The sequence below is a fragment of the Corylus avellana genome, chromosome ca10 (genome assembly GCF_901000735.1).
Source record: "Corylus avellana chromosome ca10, CavTom2PMs-1.0".
Lineage (NCBI taxonomy): Eukaryota > Viridiplantae > Streptophyta > Magnoliopsida > Fagales > Betulaceae > Corylus > Corylus avellana.
Window position 1 is genome coordinate 18254557 of NC_081550.1, and position 14346 is coordinate 18268902.

A 14346-nucleotide genomic window follows, 5' to 3' on the forward strand; every position below is an offset into this window, starting at 1 on the left:
GATATTATAAGCAGTCGAACCTTTAATTAATTTAGGAGTTATTTTCATAAGTATTTGGGGATTGATTTTTTATTGCAAACCAGACGCAATAGGCCTACGTACGATTCGCCACGTGTATGGTGGAATATGAATGCTCTTTCTTCCCTGAACTGCATTATAAATAGCAGCTCAGGTCTGCACTTGGAAACTCATCCCAGAGTTGTGTGTAATTTGAATTCCCAGTAAAACCTTTTCCAGTCCTTATTTCTCTCAAGAAAAATGTCTTCCTGCGGTGGAAACTGTGGCTCTGGCTGCAAGTGCGGGGACGGCTGCAAGTGCGTAGATTCCTCCTCCACTTTCTCAATTCTTGTGAAAAATGTTTTCCATGCTAATTAATTTTATATTTTCCCTTATGCTTTTGCAGGTGCGGCAAGTCCCCTGACATGAGCTACTCTGAGAAGGTGACCACTGAGACCAGTATTGCTGGGGTTGCACCAGTGAAGATGTACGTGTATTAATTATTAAATGTATTAATTAATTAAAATTTTGTATGAAAATAATAATTAAGTTGCAATTTTACATATGTGTTAATGATTGCATGCAGTAACCATGAGGGGTCTGAGATGAGCACTGGAGCAGAGAACGGGTGCAAGTGTGGATCAAGCTGCAGCTGCGACCCATGCACCTGCAAATGAGAAAAATTCGAAACAAGCTAAGGCTCAAACAAAGCATTTGTGGCTGTTGGATTATCATATAAATAAAAGGGAACATGAAAATGGAATGTACGGTCGGATGTCATCTATATTATTGTGAATAAGACAGCTGCTTTGTTTGTTGAGAATTTAATACTTTAAACCTCTATGATTGGATGTGATTCTCTATGATTGTTGAGAATTTAATACTTTAAACCTCTTCAAACAACACGTAAAATATATATATTTTAATTAAAAATTGAGATAACCTGCGAAGTTAAAATTTGAACACAAGACCTCTAATATCATGTAATCCCAAAAGCTAATAAGAAAAGATTAATTAAGGCAAATAGATTACATGAGATGGTAAAACAAATCTAATAGGGGTGTTAAACAAGCAAGCCATTCGCGAGCGAGATCGGGATCGACTCGTATAAGCTCGGCTCGTGCTCGACTCGATTATTAAATGAGGCGTTTTGTGAACACAAATACTGGCTCGAATATTAAACGAAGCAAGCTCGGCTCGACTCGATTAGGCTCGTGAGTAGCTCGTATAAGGCTCGAATTGGTAATTGCTCACATAGTTGCTTATCTTAATATTAAAAATTGATGATTTTTTTTTTCCTAATAACATCATTTTATAATAAAATGATGCATATCATCTCTCTTCGAAAGCAAATGTCTTGCTGTCTTGACTCAGGCTCCATAATCGGCTAACAAGGCTAAGCAAATACTCATATGCAAGCTGGCTTCTTAAGTCGTTTAAGAGTACTTGAAGTTTAAATTTATAATAAAAATAAATAAATTAAATATAAGAGTCAGCTCATGAGCGGCTCGGCTCGACTTATTATAAGCTCGAACTCGGTCTCGATTTTTTGGCTCGTCCTTAAGCTCGAGCTCGAGTAAAATTTAAACGAGCCAATACCAAACAAGGAAAGCCCGCTCAAGCTCGGCTCATTTACACCCCCTTAAGACTACCATTTCTCTATAGTTAAAACTTTAACTTTCGTCCTCTACCCTTAACACATGAAATATTTTAATTAAAAAATAAATAAATTGTAAAGTCAAAATTGAGAAGCTCACACGAAATATTGTTGTCATGCCGTGTATGTATGACAACAACGTCTATAGATATATATCAAATAGATGGTTTATATTATTATTATTATATATGTACATTCTTTACTTTGTTTTTGCATTGCAGGCAATATTGATTGAAACTTGCAAATAAAATTTAAATTTCTTCAATTTATTTCTTCTAGTGCAAAGGTAGCGAGGTCAAGATTTATTGAGTGCACGTATAGCTTACCAACGAAATTTCTAAGACAGCGATTTTTTGTATTTTAATTAAAGAGTATTTTTGTATTATATATATATATATATATATATATATATATAGCACATCAAATACACTTTTAAAATATGTATTTCACATTTATATTATATATATATATATATATATATATATATATATTGAAAGAACCAAATAAATATAGAGCCTTACTTTTAAATAAATTAAAAAATAAATAAATAAAGTGGCTATACGGTTCCCATTGGCTAAAAACAAGGGTGGCCACGTTGTAACTTTGATTAGCACAAAAGTGGCTCAACTGCCACCCTAAATGTTTTTTTTTTTTTAATTAATTTTTAAATAATAAGGTAGCTATTACATCTGCAAAAGTTATTTACTTATTTTATCAAAATTTTCCTAAAATAAAAAAAAATGCGAAATTATTAAAAAAAAAAAAATAAAGTATTTTGATAAATATTCTGTATATTAAATTATTTGTTAAAAAGTCATTTGCTCGGTCAACTCAAAAAAGCCATTTTATTTTTTATTGCAGTCTCATCGGCGGTTGTCACGGCTTTTGGGCTGCTCAAAGACCAACAGATGATCACAAGCTCTGGTTTTTGAAAACTTTTCACTAAAATTCCGACAAAATCAATCTGTCCAAAACAGGTCTCCAGCTAATCCAACCTACTTAAACAAGTAGATATTTTTCTCGTATTTATTATTCCAATGGCTACCCATCCGAATAACAAAATTAATAAATATCTGAATCCATCCATATCTGAAGAGCGGCATTCTTCATGCCTTTTTGTTAACTCTTACGGCCTGTCGTTTACTTTGAGGGTTTTCCGAAGTGCCCAAAGCGCATGCATATTATTTTACCTAAAATAACCAATAATAACCGTTCAAGGTATTAACATCATAAACAACTACTTAAATTTTATCTAATTCTTGAATCATTGGTGGTGGTCCACCTATAATGCGGTGACGTTTCACGTGGACAAAGTCAAACACGCAATTGGGGGGCCTAGGATTCACCCACGTGTACGGTCCATACCTTCACCAACCTACCTTCTTCCACGCTATTAATAGCAGCAGAGACCTCCAGCTCAAAAGCCATCCCTAGACACAGATATTTTTCCAAATCCTCTGTTTCTTAAGAACTCTGAAGAAAAATGTCTTGCAAGTGTGGTTCAAATTGCAGCTGCGGTGATGACTGCAAATGGTATAATTAACTTCCGTGTGAAACATGTTTCCTTTAAAAAGATTCATTGTTTGGATCCATTTTCATTGTCAAATTCTTGGGCTAATTAAGTTTCTTCCCGTCTTGTTTTTGCAGCGGCAAGAAGAACCCAGATCTCGGTCTCTCAGAGAACACCAGCACCATGCCCATCATTTCTGGGGTTGCACCAGTGAAGATGTACGTATATATATATATTAAATAAATTTTTTTAGAGGATTAAATTTTAGGAATAAGAAGTAATTTAAGGTGTTTGTTTGCAGGTATTATGAGGGGTCTGAGATGAGCTTTGGAGCAGAGAACGGCTGCAAGTGTGGATCAAGCTGCAGCTGCGACCCATGCAACTGCGGCAAATGAACCAACAGGTGAAGAAAGACCCAATAAAGCAGCAGTGGTGGTCGTTGATGTTTGTCTATAAAAGAGAAGAAGAGAAATGGTTCCATGTCTGTTTGGGTACGTCGTCCCTGTAGTCGTAAAATAAGACAGCTAGCCATAGCTTCTGCAAATTGAAGTACTCTGTTTTCTTTGGATTGTGGAAATGTTTCGTGGCTACTCTGGTGTGTCAGTTGTCAAGTGTATTTAAATTTTATGTGCCACTGCAGCTTTGTTATATGCATATGTTTCAAGTTCAAAAAAAGTTTATTTCTATGTAATGACTCTTTACTAAGTAAGTTTTTATTCAAATTAGGACGGTCATGAATTCGATACAAATTCAACACATAATTAGTAGGTTAAAGATGAAAAAGTTTAACCCGTCGCTAGTATTGACCTATATAATCTTATATTCATGTTTTAACACAATTCAAATTTGAACTCAACCCATGAGCACGACTTGTCCACCCAACTTTAATTCATGTTCTCTCGATTCACATGAGATTGGAAATTTTTATGTGAGCTATTTGATATGAATCTTTAGATACCGATAATTTGAGGAATCTTGACCTCCTAAAGGGTAGTTAAAGAAATCTTAAATTTTTCAAAACAACTAAATATTAAACTTTTCATATATTTTATTGATCACTTTTAAGTTTATATAGGCGATTACATTACATAACATAAATAGAAACACAAGTAAATAGCAAATATAATTTTAATAAGAGACAAATTTCATATTTTTCTACTAAAGAATTACTTTATGAGCAAGTCTCATTATTTTTCTAATAAGCCAAATAAATCTATTATTCTCATGAGAGACAATAGTCGAAACCCTAATTCTAATGGGACTAAACCATTAGTTTACAAGTTTATTTCAAAGAGTATTATGAAATCAAAAAAATATTAAAAACTCTCGTCAAAAAGCTGTTCATAAATCTTTTGGACAAGCAATATTGATTCAACTGTTTTTTCAAATAATAACGACCCAAGTCACACGTGACGTTTACTGGTCATGCGAAATGTTTGGAATTTTAAAACACTTTTAAAAAAACTGCTTCCTTAATATTTCAAAAAGGTAGATAAGATTTAAAAGCATACAATATTCAAATTCAATAGTAATTTTAAAAGCTATAGGTTACATTTAGAATGACTCTAGAACTAATCCTCAGGGACTGAGAAGTACTAGAGAGCCTGAGAATTTTCTTGAAAATTCTCTCCCACCTGACATGGAAAATGTGGGTGGCAGACATGGAGAGAGAAAGATTTTTTTTTTTTTTTTTCTTCTGAAGTGCTTTCCACGTAAGGCTGAAGAGAATTTTTGAAAAAATTCTCTGACTCTCTAGCACTCTCTCTAGTCCTCTTTATATCATTACTTCTCAAATCCTTTCCATTAAGCCATTTCCTAAAATAACTACGCAGTCAACCCACTAACACTCTCCTTCTCTCATTGACACGCCATAAACTAATGCCCTCTTCTTCTTCCTTTCAAAGCTCTCTCAACTCTCTCTCAGAGAAAATCATTTGGCTACCTATTCCTTCAAATAATACCTCACGAGATTTGCTAAGAAAATTACATCAATCTCTGTCAATCACAATTTGTAAGTATTTCAACTCACTTTCCTTTTCTTTCAAAAAGTTTATTGGTTTTAATGGACGGAATTAGAAATTTAATTCAATTGTTTCTATGATCTCTCAGATTTTTGGGATTCAAAGATATAGTCATTGACTTATTGGCGTTCTATATATATCGAGAGTCATGTAATATTGTTTTAAGTGAATATGCAAGATGTAGCTTATATATATCTCTCCGCTTCCATTCTCTTTTATTTTTCTTTCATATTTTATATATATTTCAGCATGCAAATGAAATGAAAAGTACTTGAGAATGTGCTAAATAGGTTGACCGCAAATGTTATACACATGAACCAATAAAACTTAGCTATGTAAACCCTAATTAGAAATCTGTTTCGACAAAACTTGACCTTTTCTCACAATTTTTTTTTTTTTTTTTTTTTAGAAATAATCCGAAAATTCTAACGTTATTATTGTTAAGGGAAATATGACATAATAGTCCACTTGGACCTTCTACTAATTAGGCTTACTACTTAAGGCCCTCAACTCTCATTTTAGGCCTAAAGTAGGAGTTGAGGGCCCATAGTTGGCTCAATTTCTTTGGCCTTTGAAGTAATACTTAAAACTCAAGTCATTTTTAGGCCCATAATTGGCCCAATTTCTAGCCTTGTGATAACAACCAAATCCCACATGCTCATTCAAGCCATTGTTGGCTCTTCACTTCTTGGTCCATAGTTGGCCTAATTTCAAGCTTGAGGCACAGCTGGAAGACCCAAGCCCTTTTCAAAAAAATAAAAAATAAAAAATTCCATTTTTAGTTTTTGATATTTTGTGGTGCAATTTAACCATTCATTAGTGGTTTTGCAACAAGATTCTACTGCCCATTCGTATTTGCGGCGAGATCCGGCCGTCCCTTGGTAATTTGTAGCGAGATTCAACTAGTCCTTGGTATGTTATGATGAGATCCGACCGTCCCTTGGTGTTTTTGCTGCAAAATCCGACCGCCCACGGTGGTTTTTAGCGAGATTCAGTTGACTCACTGCCAATTACTTTTTGTTTATCAAACTGAAGGAAGTTCCTACCATTAGTTTGCGATGGAGTGTTAAAAGATAAATTTGAACGAGTTAGCAGATCCCAACAAGTCAAAAAACCCCTGATCCTAACAACAGTCAAGCTTGACTTCTTCCTCCGTGCATGTTTCATAGTTGCTCCAAATTTTACTCTACGATTTATGAGATGTATTTCCCTTCATTAGCCTATATATTATCTTCTCTTAGTAACCATGAAAATTATTGAATAAAGATGTATCTCTTGTATTCTCTTCTTCTTCTCTTTTTACAGAACTTTCATCCCCTTCTCTATATTCTAATATTCTCACATTTCTCCTTCTTTTTTTTTTTTTTGAAATAATCCGAAAATTGTAACATTATTATTGTTAAGGGAAATATGACATAATAGTCCACTTGGACCTTCTAGCTACTAATTAGGTTTACTACTTAAGGCCCTCAACTCCTATTTTAAGCCTAAACTAATTTGCTATACTTAACCAACTTTTTTCTAACATGCTTAAAACAAAATTAGGACTCAACCCTTAGTAAAATTGGATCAAAAGAACTCTAAACACTCGTTTTGTCAAAACTTTTTAAAGCATTAACCAAATGCTTCCATTCCTTTTAATTTTTTTTTTCAATCATTTACTAAAATAATAAATCACATGTGAAAACAAATAAATTTAAAACTAAATTCCTTAAAAAAGTATTGAAAACGTAGCATTTGTCATTGGGGGTATTATTTTACGTACCCACATTCAAGGTACAACATCATAAAATAACCAGTTAATATTATCTAAATTTGAATGATTGGTTGGTGGTGCTCCATGCCAATAACGCAGTGAATGTGATGTATCACGTAGACAAAATCATAGACGCAATTGGCATAGGATTCACCCACGTGTACGGTGGATGCCTATCCCTCCCTACCCTCACCTACGTTACAAATAGCAGATGAGGCCGCTAGCTCAAAACTCGTCCTAGAGTGTCTGAATTCATCGATCCGTTATATTTTCTTCCATCCTTTTCCTAAATACTCTGAAGAAAATGTCTTCTGGCTGTAAGTGTGGCTCAAACTGCAGCTGTGGCGATGACTGCAAATGGTATTTTCCTCCACTCTAGTTTCCTAAGCACTGCAATCCGTGTGAAACATGTTTCCTTGAAAAGATTTTTTCTAATATTAATTTCATAAGATTTATATAGAGTTGGGTTTCTTTCAATTTTTTCTTTCGCTTTTAAATATTGTCACTGTTAAATATATTGTGAATATATTGGAGAGAGCGGAAAAAGGAGAGAGAAGAGAGAGGAGAAACATATAATATACTAAATCTGTTCTATATTGATAATGATATATAACAGAGGCCTTTATATATAGACAGAGACAATAAGTGATAAACAAGAAATCTTAGACTAATTAAGGTAGGAAATAAGCCCTAATAGAAAAGATAATAAAGTTTAGAGAATAATATATAAAATATTCTAGGGTAAAGTCCACATTCCCCCTCAAACTACCACCTAATTGACAATGTTCCCCCAAACTTTCAATTGTAACAATGTCCCCTCAAAACTACCAAAACATTGTCAATGTCCCCCCCAAGACTAGCAACAAAGACAAAAATGCCCCTATAGATTTCTCAATAAGACAAAAATATCCCTATAAATTAAAAAAAAAATTGATTTAAAAAAAAAACGAAAATTTTTAATTTAAAGATAATATTTTTTTAAAAAAAAAAAACAATTTTTTTTAAACAAAAATTTTATTTTTTTTTTAAAACAGAAATTTTTATTAAAAAAAAAAACTATTTTTTTATTTAGTTTAAAAAATATATATATCATTTTATTAAACGAAAATTTTATTTTTTTAAACGTAAATCTTTATTTAAATAAAATTATAAAACAAAAATTTTTGAAAAAAAAAAGAGGAAAATTTTCAATTTTTTTCTTATAAAATTGATTTTTTTTAAAAAAAATTGTCCATCGTTTGGAGATTTTTTTTTTGTTAGTTTCAGTTTTTTTTTTTTTTTTTTAATTTACTAAGGGTAATTTCGTCATTGAGGGAAACATTGACAATTTTTAGTAGTTTGAGGGGATATTGTCACAATTGAAAGTTTGGGGGGACATTGTCAATTGAATAGTAGTTTGAGGGGGTTATGTGGACTTTCCCCAATATTCTAACAGTCAAATTCTTGGACTGAGTTTCTTTCGTCTTGTTTTTGCAGTGGCAAGAAGTACCCTGACCTTGGTTTCTCAAAGGACACCAGTAGCACTATGACTATCGTTGCTGGGTTTGCACCAGTGAAGATGTAGGCAAATTCACATTTATATGTGCCGCGTCAAATTAATACGAACAAATTTATCTATAAACTTAAAATAAAATAAAATAAAGGTTTAATGTGTATTAATTTTCTTCTTTTTTTTTTTCTTTTTTTTCTTTTTTTTTCAATTTCACCCATCGGATAGGATTTTTTGTCAGGGGTGTCTAAATTTTTAAAATACCCTTGTTTTAGAAAATAAATTACAACAATTTAAGGCACATGCCAGAATTTTTGATAATTTTGACAGAATTTAATTAAAAATCTTAACACATTGGTGAAATTAAAAAAAATAATAATAATAATAAAATAAAAGATTGATATATTAAATTAAAATTTTTTAAAGTTTAAAGTAATTGCAAAAGCGACGACAATTAATATTCATGCAGGTGGGATGGGATGGGACTGATTTGTGTTAAATGATAAGAAATAAGAAATATAATTATTTAATTACTATTTTAATAATTTGAATCAAAATTCTTCATTATGTAATTGCAGATATTATGAAGGGTCTGGGTCTGAGAGCTTTGAAGCAGGAACCTGCAAGTGCTGCAACAGCCACCCATGCAAGTGCGGCAAATGAACAAAAAGGTGAAAAGTCCCAATAAAGCATCAGTGGTCGTCGATGTTTTGTCTATATATAAGATAAGAGGAAAATGGGGTGCATATTTGGGTCCCATGTAATCGTAAAATAAGACAGCCATTGTCTCTGCAAATTGAAGTTTGTTTTATTTGGATTGCGGAGTTGTGAGTTGTGAGTGTGTTTGAATTTTATGTGCCACTGCATATTTGTTATGGGTGTTGGAACTTAATTAATGAAAATGTTTGAAATTCAAAAAAAGTCTATTTCATGTAATGAACCGTTACCAAGTATTCCTTCAATTCGGATAGAGAGAAACCAAAATCTTTTATGGCATTTAAAATTGCACTCCATAAGATGTGTTCTAAAAGCCGTTCATGTGAGCAAAGCTCAATAACCTCTCCCTCAACATAACGCTCCCGCGATTGAAATGAACCCGCAACCCTGACTCTGATATCATTTGTTGGATCGGACCTTTGACTACCTCATCTGAAAACTAATTGATGTTCAGAAACCAAAATTTTTTATGGCTTTCAAAATCATACCCCGCAAGATATGTTCTAATTACCGTTCACGTGAGTAGAACAATATTGTGTCACCTCAACACATGATATTAGGGATTTTTATGTGAGTTATTGATATAAATCCTCAGACACTAATGGCAAGAGAGGAAATAGGATTTTAGATGTGAGAAAACTTATGGGGATACAACTCTGATTTTAAAAGAATTATAAGGATTTAAAATAATAATAATAATAATAATAATAATAAGGGAAAAATATAAAAAAGCCTCCCAAACTACCAGTCATTTTCGATTTAGCTCTCTAATATTTCAAAAGTGAAAAAGTAGTCCTCCAAACTACCAAATTATTGCATTTTGGCCACTCTGTTAGTCAAAACCGTCAGATTGGATGGAAACTACAAAACGATGTCGTTTTGTTAAGGGTAAGTTACTACAATGCCCTTTTATGAAAAAAAAATAAATAAAAAATTCAGAAAAATATAAAAAAGCCTCCCAAACTACCAGCCGTTTTCATTTTAGCCCCTTAATGTTCAGAAAGTGATAAAATAGCCCCCAAACTATCAAACAATTGCAATTTTGCCACTCCGTTAGTCAATACCGTCAAATATGATGAAAAATTTAAAACTACGTCGTTTTGGCAATGATAAGTTACCAAAATGCCCTTTTTGAAAAAAAAATAAAAAAAAATCATATTAAAACAAGTAAGCAAAACGGCGCCATTTTGCTTGAAATTAGGTTTCCTTACACTTACCAAAACGGCGCTGCTTTGGAAAGTGTTAGGAATTAAAAGAAAAAACCCTAGACCCCACGCAGGTGACCCATGAAAAAACCCCCAACCCCAGTTTATCTCTCTCCCCAAAACCGCTGGCCACCACATCGTCTATCTTCGGCAGCCTGTAAATCTTACCCATAACTCAATTTTTTTTATTGTATTTCATGGTATAGCTGTTGGATCGGTGTTGTTTATCTACGAATGTGGTTTTTTTTATTTGATTTCTACAATGGGTAAGAATTTTTCGGTAGCGCTTCATAGCCAGTGGATGGTGTGGCCGGCGGTGATGGATGGTGGTGGCAAGGGCAGCTAGTTTTGAGAGAGAGAGGGGTGTCGCGATTTTTTCACTGGAGGGAGAAGGTTGCCGGAGATAGAACATGGTGGTCGGCGGTTTAGAGGAGAGAGATAAACTGGGGTTGGGGGTTTTTTTTGCGTGGGGTCTAAGGTTTTCTTTTAATTCCTAACACTTACCAAAATGGCGTCGTTTTGGTAAGTGTAAGGAACCCTAATTTCAAGCAAAACGGCGCCGTTTTGCTTGCTTGTTTTAATATGATTTTTTTTTTTTTTTCTAAAATGACATTTTAGTAACCTACTATTGCCAAAACGACGTAGTTTTGAATTTTCCATCATATTTGACAGTAATGACTAACGGAGTGGCCAAATTGCAACTATTTGGTAGTTGTAGAGCTATTTTATCACTTTTTGAACATTAAGAAGTTAAAATGAAAATGACTAGTAGTTTGGGGGGCTTTTTTATATTTTTTTCAAAAAAATATTTTTTTTTCGTAAAAGGGCATTGTAGTAACTTACCCGTAACAAAATGACGTCGTTTTGCAGTTTCCGTCCAAACTGATGGTTTTGACTAACGGAGTAGTCAAAATGCAATAGTTTGGTAGTTTGAGGGGCTACTTTATCATTTTTGGAACATTAGGGGGCTAAATCGAAAACGGATGGTAGTTTGGGGAGCTTTTTTATATTTTTCCTTAATAATAATAAGGGGAAACTTCACTAAACACCCCCAAACTTCCACCCGTTTTGAAATACCCCCGAACTTCAAAATCTCTCAATTTAGTCCCCTGAACTTTCAATTGTTCTCAATTTGGACCCTTCCGTTAATTTTAGCCGTTAAAAATTCAAAAAAAAAGACTAAAATATCCCTGATTTTTGTTTTAAATAAAAAAACGTTTTAGGAGTTGAAATTTTATACAAAAGTCAGGGGTATAAACGTCATGTGACGTTTAAAATCTGACGAAGGGGTCTAAATTGAAAGCAATTGAAAGTTCAGGGGATTAAATTGAGAGATTTTGAAGTTCAAGAGGAGTATTCAAAACGGGTGAAAGTTTAGGAGTCCTTAGTGAAGTTTCCCCTAATAATAAAGAACATTTTGAAGCTTGAAGCCTCCCAAGTCTTTCCTTCCTCTGTGTTACAACAGGGTGGTATATTGCTTCCTAAATAGATAGCCTGATGGCCCTAAAAACACATAGATGTATGGTAGAAAAGACAGATTTATACGAGGGAAAAAGAACACCCTTTCATTTATTTGGCTAGGAAAGGAATGTTAAAAACACCTATAGATTGCACCAACTAGTTAGACTCGATTGACTACCAGCAATCATTCACTTGTTTGTCTTACAAACTTAGAAACTCACAAGAAAAATAACATAAGAAACAGACCAGACAGTTCTTCCTCCTCAGAATGAACACCGGTTCAGGTGAGATAGTTGAGGAACTCCGCAGCAGTTGCAATTGCGGCGCCTGTAATGGCATCCACCACAACCTTGTCTTTGTTATTGTGGCCGGCTGCAGATATCAGAGCACCTGTTATAGCACCTGTCAACGCACCGCCAATCGTGGCATTCTTCTGCAATGCATCCAAAGAAAATAATATATGTTATGGAAAACAAATTCTCCGTTGGAATACCAAAACTGCAAATGAATCTCTTGATTGAGTTGGGAGACACGAAAATGTTTCAAACAATTGAATAAAAAAACAAGAACTAAACCGATTCAATTAAGGCTCATTTCGCAAGAAACACATATTGTCAGTACAAAGGTATGTACTTGGGCACGTTGGTTTCGACCTAAAATGTTTTTGGCTTGTACATTAGGAACGGCTTGTACATTAGGAACAGCAAACAATGGCTGGCGACCTTTGATGGCGGCCAAAAAAGGCCGGCAACTTTCAGCGAACACCGATATCGGCATGTTGCGGAGGATTCCAGAGGCAGCCGAAAAAAGAGTACGTGCAATAAGGAAAAGCTTAAACTTGAAAAATGGTTTACAATTATAAAAAGATAAACAATTTTATGGAAATTAAAGAAGGTATTCCTGGTCAATCGAAAACATTTTCGGTTTGACCACGAATTTCGGTCGTACCAAACACCGGAAAATAGAAAAAGGTTTTTGGAAAAACATTTTATACTGAAACAAACCGAGCATTATTGTGAGGCCAACACATTACTAATGGGGGTTATCTGGTTTTATTTCCCTGATCTAACTTCATAAGCTTCATAAACAGGTTAAATATACTGCAAAATCATTAGGAAACTAATAAACAGAGTGGAAGTCAAATTTCTCAGAATCAGTAGCCATGTTCTGAACCCTGATTAAAAAAAAAAAACAATTGCTCATGTGTTGACAAGAGGAAATTCAATTAGCACTTTACAGAAAACATACCCAGTCTCTGGTGCCACGAGCCCCCTCTACTGCATACTCCATTCCCACATAAACAGCAGCCACAGTTCCTGTAAATAAAAGGAATATTTGTGCAAAATAAAGTCAACTGAAACATTCACCAAACAGAATTGCATTATCTCATTGATAACAAACATTCAATATGACTCGTAATTACCCCAATACGCGCCTTCTTTGCACATCTTCTTCAGCTGCAATAACATTACTTTTCATTAGCAGGATAAGATTGACATGTCACAATCATCTGTTGCTTAACAACTTTGACAGTATTAGCAGCACAATTACTAGGAGTCCCACAAAAACCAATAGAACCTATTATTAATCTAACAAGTTGTAGCAATCTGTTTGATCCTGTCCTGTCAATGTCTTAAGTAAAAATGAAGCTACTGAAGGAAACCACCATGACATCATGGTTGCAAAATATGATATAGTTTCATAGATACTCACCGAGTGCTCCAAATTGTGACGTGAAATACTCCCTGCAAACAGCATGTTAAGCGGGCTGAGAAACTGTAGCAGAGTAATGTTCTAAAAGAAAAAAACAAATTGAATCTTAGATTTTTTTTTTTTTATTGCATTCGAAATACCCACTCTGGATTCGCAAAAACAGTAAAGCAAAAGATTGAAAAAGTTTAATCTTTTCCATTTTTCTCAGCGACCAAATTCATACCTCTTTTCGCGGCGTCATATGCATCCTCTGCAGCTGCTCTGGTAGCTGCAACCTGAGACAAAAATCAAGAACAAAGCTGTCTGATTCTTGATGCTGTGGTTTCAAACATATTACCCAGAAAGAGAAGAAGACAAAGTAGAGAGAAAGATAAAGAGGGAATGAAGAATGTTACGGCGCCGATCTTCAAGAACCCATCAATGGTGTGGTTGAAGAAGGCGTTGCCCGTGTCGATCGCCACGTCCACAGTCGGAGTTGTCAGAGAACCCGAAAAACTACTGTGAGGCATTCTTTCTTTCTTCACTACCACGCACACAACACTCTCTGTGTCACTCTCTCTCTCTCTCTCTCTCTCTCTCTCTGTGTCTCTGTGTGCCTTTGTGTCTTCTTGTTGATATTTTCCTCGCTAATATCTGATTTTATTTTGTCGGCCGACCCCAAGGGGTTGTTTGGCAAATAGGATGGCCTAAACACTGTAGTTGATGTAAAAAAAAGTAAGAATGTTTGGTATAAAAAAAATGAAAAAGTGGTATGGAAAAGTGAAAAAGTTTTGTTTTGTAGTGATTTTTTTATTTAAATAATAATAAAAAGTGAATGATT

The 14346-nt window shown here is 34.1% G+C and overlaps 3 protein-coding genes across 3 annotated transcripts; 2 read left to right on the plus strand and 1 right to left on the minus strand.

The window, feature by feature from the left end:
• Window positions 1-202: 202 nt before the first annotated feature.
• Window positions 203-3889, plus strand: LOC132163066 (metallothionein-like protein 2). The gene is made up of 6 exons (XM_059573266.1): window positions 203-314; window positions 404-484; window positions 584-671; window positions 3150-3187; window positions 3302-3382; window positions 3466-3889. Exons 1-6 carry the CDS (start codon window positions 259-261, stop codon window positions 3557-3559), a joined length of 438 nt encoding a protein of 145 aa, XP_059429249.1. The 5' UTR covers window positions 203-258; the 3' UTR covers window positions 3560-3889.
• A 3295-nt stretch (window positions 3890-7184) lies between these two features.
• LOC132164779 (metallothionein-like protein 1) lies at window positions 7185-9245 on the plus strand. The gene is made up of 3 exons (XM_059575336.1): window positions 7185-7301; window positions 8418-8501; window positions 9009-9245. Exons 1-3 carry the CDS (start codon window positions 7246-7248, stop codon window positions 9091-9093), a joined length of 225 nt encoding a protein of 74 aa, XP_059431319.1. The 5' UTR covers window positions 7185-7245; the 3' UTR covers window positions 9094-9245.
• A 2653-nt stretch (window positions 9246-11898) lies between these two features.
• Window positions 11899-14132, minus strand: LOC132163821 (outer envelope pore protein 16, chloroplastic-like). Its single transcript, XM_059574200.1, has 6 exons — window positions 13922-14132; window positions 13750-13801; window positions 13527-13558; window positions 13237-13270; window positions 13062-13129; window positions 11899-12246 (listed from the first exon to the last, which is right to left on the minus strand). Exons 1-6 carry the CDS (start codon window positions 14033-14035, stop codon window positions 12094-12096), a joined length of 453 nt encoding a protein of 150 aa, XP_059430183.1. The 5' UTR covers window positions 14036-14132; the 3' UTR covers window positions 11899-12093.
• Between the last annotated feature and the right edge of the window lie 214 nt (window positions 14133-14346).

Bases quoted from the DNA above. Each gene is read 5' to 3' on its own strand.
- LOC132163821 (XM_059574200.1), bottom strand. From the start codon at position 14,035: ATGCCTCACAGTAGTTTTTCGGGTTCTCTGACAACTCCGACTGTGGAC. The intron at 13,802-13,921 runs GTAACATTCTTC...TTTTTGTCTCAG, and splicing joins GGTTCTTGAAGATCGGCGCC to GTTGCAGCTACCAGAGCAGC. The intron at 13,271-13,526 runs GTGAGTATCTAT...ATGTTATTGCAG, and splicing joins GTCACAATTTGGAGCACTCG to CTGAAGAAGATGTGCAAAGA.
- LOC132164779 (XM_059575336.1), top strand. From the start codon at position 7,246: ATGTCTTCTGGCTGTAAGTGTGGCTCAAACTGCAGCTGTGGCGATGAC. The intron at 7,302-8,417 runs GTATTTTCCTCC...TTGTTTTTGCAG, and splicing joins TGTGGCGATGACTGCAAATG to TGGCAAGAAGTACCCTGACC. The intron at 8,502-9,008 runs GTAGGCAAATTC...ATGTAATTGCAG, and splicing joins GGGTTTGCACCAGTGAAGAT to ATATTATGAAGGGTCTGGGT.
- LOC132163066 (XM_059573266.1), top strand. From the start codon at position 259: ATGTCTTCCTGCGGTGGAAACTGTGGCTCTGGCTGCAAGTGCGGGGAC. The intron at 672-3,149 runs TGAGAAAAATTC...ATGTCTTGCAAG, and splicing joins GCGACCCATGCACCTGCAAA to TGTGGTTCAAATTGCAGCTG. The intron at 3,383-3,465 runs GTACGTATATAT...GTTTGTTTGCAG, and splicing joins GGGGTTGCACCAGTGAAGAT to GTATTATGAGGGGTCTGAGA.